This window comes from Notechis scutatus, chromosome 2 (genome assembly GCF_049901735.1).
Source record: "Notechis scutatus isolate UNSWTSFEM ecotype Mainland chromosome 2, rNotScu1.2, whole genome shotgun sequence".
NCBI lineage: Eukaryota > Metazoa > Chordata > Lepidosauria > Squamata > Elapidae > Notechis > Notechis scutatus.
This window is the reverse complement of record NC_142010.1, coordinates 167,397,314-167,406,836: the sequence shown is the minus strand read 5'-3', so window position 1 is coordinate 167,406,836 and position 9,523 is coordinate 167,397,314. Positions and strand designations below refer to the sequence as shown.

Sequence of the window (9,523 nt, the reverse complement as noted above, 5' to 3'; positions counted from 1 at the left end):
TGATTTTGGAAGAAGCCCCAACATTTGGCTGCTAAAGATTTGCAAGCGAGAATTGATTCACAGTATTTTGATCTGTATGCCTTATTTCATTGCTTGTTTCATGAATCTTTTTTTTTTTTTGGGGGGATGATACATATCAAATCATGTTCCATAAAGGTTTACTCTTGTTATTACTGCAATTATTTAGAGTCAGACATTCCTAAGAATCTTGTGGGTTGTAGATTGTAGACTGATTTTTGCATTAAACTGCTTCTGAATATGTGGGTTCTGTTTTACGGTCACAGCTAATACAGGGATTGAACTATTGTATGAGAACAATGTTTCTTCTAATCCCAACATTCTCTCAATAGCGGTTGACTGAGTTAACAAGCAGACCATGAAAGAATGTGATTTCTTTCGTGCTAGTTTTCCTAAGCCATACTCACAGAACAAGCTGGGCTGTAATGGCTTTGGTTCCTGACTATATATTGTGTTAACTCAATCAATAGTGGGTTACAATACTTACTAGTTAAATTCAAACCACGACTTAATGGGTTGCATGAATCTGGTGATAACATGACTCGTCTTTTGAGCCTGGCAAACGCACAAGGTTTAGGAAGCCGCTTGGATTCCAAAGCACTTTGTCGAGATTGCAAAATCCCGCAGGTGCCATGAAGTAACTAATTGATAAATAAATCATCTGCCGCCCTAGCCAAAATGATCCATTTGCCATGGCGATTCGGGTCAAACAAGCGTTCTTGGGAGTTGGGGAGGCCACCGAGCGAAGAAAGATGAGGAATCGTGGCGAGGGAGAACAAAGAGTCTTTCTCCGAGCCGGATGGAAAGCAGGGCGGGAGGGAGGGAAATGACGCCGGGCTTGGGGATCTCCACTCCCGACATTAGCCTCCCCTCCGCCGCCCCCTCGCGCTCTGATTCGGTGTTGGCGCCGAAGGTCAGGCCTCGTCATTACCATACTGGCCTGTATAAAGGGTAGAGCCGAGGGGGCCTGCCTTCTCACCTCCTCACTGCAACTGCGGAGCTGAGTAAGGTCAGGACCTCTCGGGTAAGCGCTCCCTTTCAACCGGGGGTGGAGGGGTGGGTGGGTGGAGGCAGCTCCTGGTATTGCAACCTTTGCTGGGCGGTGGGCTCGAAAGACGCAAGCCAAGAACGCTGTGGTGAGGGGAGCCGCCCGAGTACCGTCCCATGCAAAAAGAGCCGGCTTCGGCCTCGTTGCTGTGAGCCGGCTGGGAAGGGGGGCGTTTATAGACCGTAGTCGGTACCGGGCGTGACTGAAGTGGAACTGTAATCTTGCATTGCGCGGGGTGGGAGCGGCAGCCGCGGAACAAGGATACACGACTGTTGCGGGCAGGGCGGGAACAAAGTTTCGAGAAAGTTTACAGGTTGCGTGGGGGGGGGGGGGGATATTCCGGAAAGACAGTTGCGCCCCCCCATGCCTCAAATTCTCGCAGGTGTGGAAGGCGTCGCGGGCCCAGCGTGCGGTTTTCCTTTCTCTTCCGTGAGGCTTCTTAATTCGCCTCCCGTCTGCCGGCCGTGAGGCGGCGAAGCTCCCTCACAAAGGGGAACAGTTTTCGCGGGCGAGGGGAAGGCGGTTGGGCGTTAGGACGGACGTTCATCGGCTCCGACATAATTGAAAGCCTGTGGTGAATATTTGGGGGTGGGGAGGAAAGGTTTGAAGTTTCTGGAACCGGCTGACGAAGTTTGCCTCCTCCTTTCTCTAGGAACGGTTTTTCCAGCAGCGAAGATGGTGAAAATTGGTATCAACGGGTGAGTCCAGAGGAGGCGGACGTGCAGCGAGTCTGCCTGTGCATGGCAGGAGAGGAGGGAGGCAGGGAGGGAAGGAGGGGCAACCCTCTCATGGGAGCTTGAATAACTTTCCGGCCAATAGGGGGACTCTGGTGTAGGGATGGCCAGCATTGCTGTCCAGCCTGAGCTTCTTTGCAGACCTTGGGAGGCTGCAGCGGGAGCTTCCAGCCCAGCATTCCTTTCCTTTCCAAGGACATCTAGAAGTCATCCCAGCCCTCCCCCTTTCCAGCAGCTGTTTCTCTCCAACAGGATCTGCTTGTGTCTTTCTTGGCACTCCTTCTGGCTCAAGTGTCACCCTGCATAAATTTTTAAGGCTGCCGTCTTTGGGCCTTTTTATTTCAACGTGCTCTGGGAGAGCCTAAGCACATGGAACAGGCTTGTGGCTGTGATGGGTACAGGAAACCCGGACTGACTCATTTTCCTAAATGCTAATTGCTGAGTCATTCCTATCAGGAAGCTACAATAGTTCTCTGATCTTCTTTATATTGCTTTTAATTCTATATATATATAGGAATATATATAATTATATATATATATATATATATATATATATATATATATATATATATATATATATATATATATATATATATATATATATATAATTATATATATATATAATTATATATATAAATAATTATATATATAATTATATATATAATTATATATATAAATAATTATATATATAATTATATATATAATTATATATATATATATATATATAATTATATATATATATATTATATATATATATATATATAATTATATATATAATATATAATTATATATATAATTATATATAATTATTTTCCTGATACTTTTACATGCTGCAAACATGGAGCATCTCATAATGTCTGCAGGGAGGATAATATATCCTCCTATCTGAAGGGCCTGTTGAGAATGTGACCTCCTTGCTCTCCTTAGCGGCCAAACACTGTAACCAGATAACTCCAGTTCAGTTTCTGAGAGCGACTGGCTCTAAAGTTAGTGTTTGACCTTTCACTAGCAGGATGGAGGGGTGTAAAGAAGGGAGTTTCAAGTAGCATTCCCTAGGAAAGATAAATGGGCAGATGCAACTCAAGTTCTGCCTCTGTGTATAAAAACTGAGAAATGAAATAACAGGAACTGATTTTTAGAGCCTGGCAGGCAAGAGAAATGATTTCTTGGCAGAGAGTTGGGTGTGTTCCTTGAAAACCTAGTTTTGAAGTTCAGAGATAAGAAACCCCGAAGCATTCTTGTTAGGTAACTCTTAAAGACTTTCCATAAGGCAGCCTTGTGCAACTGTAAAATTGTACAATCTTCAGTTCCCCTTTATGCTTTTGGTAGTCATAAAAATCTGTAATTTTGAAAGCACACTCAAACATTTTAGAGCAATCTTGCTGATTTCAGAGGGAAATCCTCCACACTGCAATCTGTATGGTAATTTCAATATGTGTTCATGCTGCAGAGAAAAAAAAAGGCGGGTGTTGGAGGAGGACCACAAGTTTGGGGGAGGGAGGGGAGTTATTCGGTTTCCTGTAAGGATGCTCTTTGTTTCAAATACAAAGCGGTCACATGATCCTCTAAAGCCACATACTGTTTTAAGGCTCTGAAGTATGTTTCTGTAATGGGGAGAGTCACATCCCTGCCATCCTGCCATCCTCTATTTTCTCATTGGCCCCTTACCTCTGCAAAGGAACTGAGAAGGATTTTCCGAGCCGTATCCTACCAGTCTTCATTCTGATATTGGTAGAGGATTGCTCTGTCAGCCTGGTGGTGAGTGTTTCCAGTTGAATTCTGTGATTTGCTGAGAGTAGGACAAGTCAAACGTGGAACTTGGGCTGTATATTCCAAAAGCAGTTACTCAGTATGTCTCTGTAGGGATGTTTTGCTGCCATTTAAAATGCCAGAGAGAAAGCTCAAATAGATATTCAGTGTTAAAGCAGAAAGTCTACCTTCAATAAATTCCTTTGCCCAGAACTAGATCAAAGGTTAGAGATTAAACCAGAAATAGGTATCGGATATCTTAAGTATTTTGTAATACAATTGTCATCCTTATTTTGCATAGCCAGTGCTAATAAACTATGTTAATGAGACTGATCTTCTGCAGGACACCATGTTATTTGTCCTAATATTTGCCAGTAAATATTTTCATGCCATCTGATTCTCAGTGATTCTAGTAGTTACTCCAATCTGTTTTTTTTCCTATCCAAAAAGGTGGCCCTTGATGCTTTCTCAAACTGCTCTTCTGTTCTTTCCTACATGTGGAGCTGAATTAGTTCTCTTAACCCATTCTGGAGATAACAGTTGTTTTTTATATTTTTCCTTTAGTTTTGGCCGTATTGGCCGTCTGGTCACCAGAGCAGCAACCAGCAATGGCAAAGTCCAAGTCGTCGCCATCAATGACCCATTCATTGATGTGAATTACATGGTAATAACCCTCTGTTGTTCTTCACGGGGCCTGAGTTTGTCTGCTTTTTAAGGCAAAGCAAGAAGTTACACTCAATCATAGAAACATTCATATGTCAACACTCCCCTCCAATATTCTAGAAATGTGTTCCAGTAAGCTACATTAATGTTGTGTGTCTTAATTTCAGGTGTACATGTTTAAATATGACTCTACTCATGGCCGCTTCCCTGGAACTGTCCATGCTGAGAATGGAAAACTTGTCATCAATGGACATGCCATCACTGTTTTCCAAGAGTGAGTAACACCCCCTCCATTCAGGTTTTCTTTACTTGTGTAGTCTATTTCTTGCTTGCGGAGTCTAAGCTTGTCCTTCTCTCTTTTCTTCTTGCCAGGCGTGATCCTGCAAACATTAAGTGGGGTGAGGCTGGTGCCGAATATGTTGTGGAATCAACTGGTGTTTTCACCACCACAGAGAAAGCTAGTGTAAGTATCTCTTACAGAAGGAGCATTGTATACATTTCTGCTGTAAAGATAGGTGTACAGTCCTGATACTGATGGAAAATTTGGATGACATCTGGATTCATAAGTGTTTTGTATTATATTTTTATGAGGGTTGCGAAGAGTGAGACATGACTTTGCAACTGAACAACAAAATTCTATTTTATATTTTTAGAATTTAATGTCTTATGTACATATGCTCAAAACACCTATCTTCTGAGGAGGAATAGATCCTTTGATGGAGTGCTATGGTGAAACAATGATTTTGGCATTTAGACATGGCTACTTTAAATTATTTATCTGCTTAGCCGCTTGAATTGTGAGATCGGTGGCAAATAAATTTGATAAATAAAAAATTATCAAACATTTCCATCATACTATATGAGAAAAGAATTTGCATAGCAATGTGTGACTGGATTGTTCTTAAGAGTGTTGCTTGCAGTCCAGTCTTGGATTATTTGTATTTTTTTAAATAGGAAGTAAAATGTTACTCTTTTCCCTTATAGGCTCACTTGAAGGGTGGTGCTAAACGTGTTATAATATCTGCCCCATCAGCTGATGCTCCCATGTTTGTGATGGGTGTCAATCATGATAAATACGACAAATCTTTGAAAGTTGTCAGGTGACTATAGGGGAAAGCAAGGGGGAAGCAGGGCTGTATTGCCAGAATAACATAGGTCTTCTAAGATGGTGCATGCTCATCCACTGAGTGCTTCTTCCCTTTTATTTTTCCCCAGCAATGCTTCTTGCACTACCAACTGCCTGGCACCACTGGCCAAAGTCATCCATGACAACTACGGCATTGTGGAAGGTCTTATGGTACGTGAATTGCACAAGTCCTAGGTAGTTCCTCTGTTTCTCCAACACTTAAAAGAATTAAGAATTGTGTTGCATAATGGTGAAATGTTAAATGGGAATGGTGATCATGTGTGCAAATTTTTCCTGTGGTATAAATGATCTATGCTGCTGCTTCTATTCCAGACCACAGTTCATGCCATCACGGCCACACAGAAGACTGTGGATGGCCCCTCTGGGAAGCTGTGGAGAGATGGCAGAGGAGCAGCTCAGAATATCATCCCAGCATCCACAGGTGCAGCCAAGGCTGTAGGCAAAGTCATTCCTGATCTGAATGGGTAAGCCTGCCTGAGCACAAAGGCAAGTGAGTGTGTCATAGGCCAAAACAAGGACTATGTATATCTTAAATCTTGAATCTTTTCCAACATTCACAGGAAACTCACAGGAATGGCTTTCCGTGTCCCAACTCCAAATGTTTCTGTTGTGGACTTAACATGCCGCTTAGAGAAACCAGTGAGTACTCCTTCCTATGGTAGCTCTGAACCTGCTTTTTACTGCTAGTACAAAACGGGGGTTCAAAAATCTAGATCAGCAAAGAGATTCAGAAAACTCATGTAATGGCTAACCAATGCTTGGCAGTCCACATTTGATGGTCCATACTTTTCTAGGTTTTGGGGAGTTTGTTCAAACTCAATTATGGGAGGTGCCAGATTGGGAAATGCTGCTCTAAATGTACTGCAATCAAATTCTTTGTAACTTAAATTAGGAGTGCAGAACTTGTGGTCCTTGAGATTTTGAACATGCTTTTTGCCAAGGCTATTTAAATGGTAGCAGATATTGGAGAGAATGAATTGACTGTAAGCACATTAGGAAATTGGGGCAGAATTTGATTATTTAATACTTCTGTCTCCCTCACTTGCTTTCTTAGGCGAAGTATGATGATATTAAGAAAGTTGTGAAGGCAGCTTCTGAAGGCCCAATGAAGGGTTTTCTGGGATACACAGAGGACCAGGTAAACTGAAAAAAATTGATGATACAAAAATAACTTATCAGTCCATTGGAGCATTTTGTAACGATTGTGGTAACCTGTTTAGGTATTGTAGACATGACTGTATGTAGTCAAAAATATGCTTTTTCTTCTCTGCCTTCAACATGTAAAATGTGATCATCTCGTACAACCAACCATTCCATCTAGGTTCATTTGATTTGTCTCGTAAATATACATGGAGGCTTAAATTCGAGACTTGGCTTTTCAGTGCTTATCTTCATGGATTATAACATCTACTACTTCTCCCCCAGGTGGTCTCTTCTGACTTCAATGGTGATACCCACTCTTCCATCTTTGATGCAGCTGCTGGCATTGCTCTCAATGATCATTTTGTCAAGCTGGTCTCCTGGTAAGAGACGGAAGGGGGTTGATGATGGCTGTTAGTTGTCTTACTGGGTTTGGGAAGAGGTGGAGGTGCAACATTTAATATTCTGGTCAACAGCAGATGTGGGAGTGTATGGTGGCAAGCAATGGCTTCATGCTGCTGTATTTGCTAATGTCTATTTTTCTCAAGACTAAAAGACCCTCTTTTTCTTTCTTAGGTATGATAATGAATATGGATACAGCAGTCGTGTGGTAGACCTGATGGTTCATATGGCATCTAAGGAGTAAAGACTGTATGGTTTTCTTATTCTTATAACTTGGCTCTGTATTTTGCAGTTAGAGGCACTTTGTTCCATCTGCCTCTGAGGAAGTAGAGAGGCTGGAAGAAACGTGAATGTTTCAGTAACATCTCCCCTCTTAATAAAGTCATCACTGTCTCAAACAATTTTCTTCTCTTGTGTGGCAATATTTGGACTGAAGTTATAAATACAAAAAACGAGGCTTTCGAAAGGTTATGATCTAGCTTACATTTTTCAATACACCCACAACATATTTGCAGGCTCCAGGGTGCAGCTGCCATATGAAAATGCCTTACTTTACCTGGTATTCCAATTATGAAGAATCTTTTTTTTAATCCTGGAATTTGGCTTCATTAGGGCAATACATTTAGCACTGGCCTTTAATTTATCTCTTCTAGAATCCATTTCAAAGTGCATTGCTTTTCAACTTGCATAAATTTACCTAATATTTTTGTGTTATATTCCTCTAAAATATATTAATAGTTTTGATCACTCACTTTGGGAATAGGCTGCTGATTCTTAAATTTGGCTAAAGTATTAAAATAGCTGAAACTTGTTCAGCCTTGTTCCTTCCACAATCCTGAACAGCTATGTTTACTTTACTTTATTGTCATTGCACCTTGTACAATGAAATTAAATACCACCTTCAGTGTACACTATGACTATGAAAATAAACACAAACACACATTCTTCACATTCTATACAATTGAATTGAAAACCCTTGATATTACATTAATATTGCACTATACAATAGAATTCAGTAAGAGTTACTGCTCTGGGATAGAAGCTGTTTTTCAGCCTATTTGTCCTTGTTTTTATTATCCTGTACCATCTGCCAGATGGTAATAATTTAAAAAAAAGTGCCCAGGATGAAATGGATCTTTGAGAATGTTTTGAACTTTCTTAAGGCAGCGGGAGCTATAAAGCTCTTCCAAAGAGGGGAGTGGGCAACCAATGATCATCTGGGCAATGACGTTAACCCTTTGGAGTGCTGTCCTATATGCCTTGAGTAAGTGGTTTTATTGTACTACTGGTAGCTCAAAAACTGGGCAATTTTTAATTTTCCCCCACTTCCTTCCCATTGTGGACTGAACTAAGGTTATATGGGATGATGAATGAATGTTCCTGCAGAACTGAATGGAATTTGGAAATGCAAATGCTACTCATTACATGAACTCGGGCAAGCTGAAACAGCTATATACTTCCAGTAGCAGTGGATTGAATGATAATATACATTTTCATATGCAAACAAGAGTGACACATTTTTGTGGAGGAAATTTTGTATTCTGAGATACAACCCTTTGAGCAGCCAGAAGAGGGCTGCAGGTGGTGAGAAGGTCCAGGCCTGTTTCTTGCCCATATACATGACAAAGCTGTTGGTTATCAATTAGTTAATATTTCTGCTGCTGTCATCTATTCTGATTTCCATGCTACCTCTCACCTACTCATGTGGGATGGGCTCTCCCAGCCTGTGCAACCTGCAAACTTCAGAGTGAGCCTGATTGTGGCAATCAAGATGAACAAAGAAAAAATTGAAGTATCACCTGCCCATCTGGAGTCCCTTCATATACCAGAAAGGGGTGACAAAATGAGCATTTGGAGTCTGGAAGTAAAAACATATTTGTTACATATTTATGAATAATAAATGAACATCAATTTGATAACAGTTAAAATTGCTAACATTGTAAAATCATGCATCCTTCCCTCCCCCCCCCCAGTTATAAATGGGGGGAGGGACTAAATCATTAACACTGTAGATTGCATTCTAATGCAGAATTTAGTTGCCTTGGAGGTCATTTCTGCCCAAAAAAAGAGGATAATTTTTTTTCATCATGCCTGGTATCTTGCTTTTGAATCAGTGTTATGTCGATTTCCCGTGACTGCCTCTACCCTGCAGTTTTCTTGGAACTCTAACCCTAACTCATCTTGCTGCCTTTAACCATTACACCAAACTCAACTGAAACTTCATACTGTTTTACTATTATAGTATTTTAAATACATGAGGTGAAAGAGGACATATTGCCTTGATTTGATCTCTTGCAAAGGATATTAGTGAATCTTATGTTAAGAATGCTGTTCATCGTTCCATAAGAGTCAAAGGTAAGATAGTGAGCATGGCTAATATAAAAGCTTTCCTTTGTATGGGGTACATATTGGTGGAGTATTTGGCCATTGAGAACGCTCTCCCTAGGATACCCAAGTTAGAAATTATTGTAGTAAAGCTTAATTCCTTTTTTAAGCCTTAGTCAAGTCATCATTTGTTTTATTTCAAACAGTTGTTTGTTAGCCAATGAAGATCAAGATTGTGTGGAAAATTGGCAAAATCTTGGATTTCATTTCAATTAGCCATGGGGGAGGAAAGTTACT

General features: G+C 40.9%; 1 protein-coding gene across 1 annotated transcript; it reads left to right on the top strand.

Annotated features, from left to right (window-relative positions):
• Positions 1-989: 989 nt before the first annotated feature.
• Positions 990-7,302, top strand: GAPDH (glyceraldehyde-3-phosphate dehydrogenase). Its single transcript, XM_087954045.1, has 12 exons — positions 990-1,042; positions 1,719-1,764; positions 4,114-4,213; positions 4,380-4,486; positions 4,585-4,675; positions 5,197-5,312; positions 5,428-5,509; positions 5,672-5,823; positions 5,920-5,998; positions 6,414-6,497; positions 6,785-6,882; positions 7,076-7,302. The coding sequence occupies exons 2-12, from the start codon at positions 1,742-1,744 to the stop codon at positions 7,143-7,145; spliced, it is 1,002 nt and encodes a 333-aa protein (XP_087810171.1). The 5' UTR covers positions 990-1,042; positions 1,719-1,741; the 3' UTR covers positions 7,146-7,302.
• Positions 7,303-9,523: the final 2,221 nt, after the last annotated feature.

Coding starts and splice junctions, on each gene's coding strand:
- GAPDH (XM_087954045.1), top strand. CDS start 1,742: ATGGTGAAAATTGGTATCAACGG. Junction 5,510..5,671: donor GCATTGTGGAAGGTCTTATG/GTACGTGAATTG, acceptor CTTCTATTCCAG/ACCACAGTTCATGCCATCAC. Junction 6,883..7,075: donor TTTGTCAAGCTGGTCTCCTG/GTAAGAGACGGA, acceptor TTTCTTTCTTAG/GTATGATAATGAATATGGAT.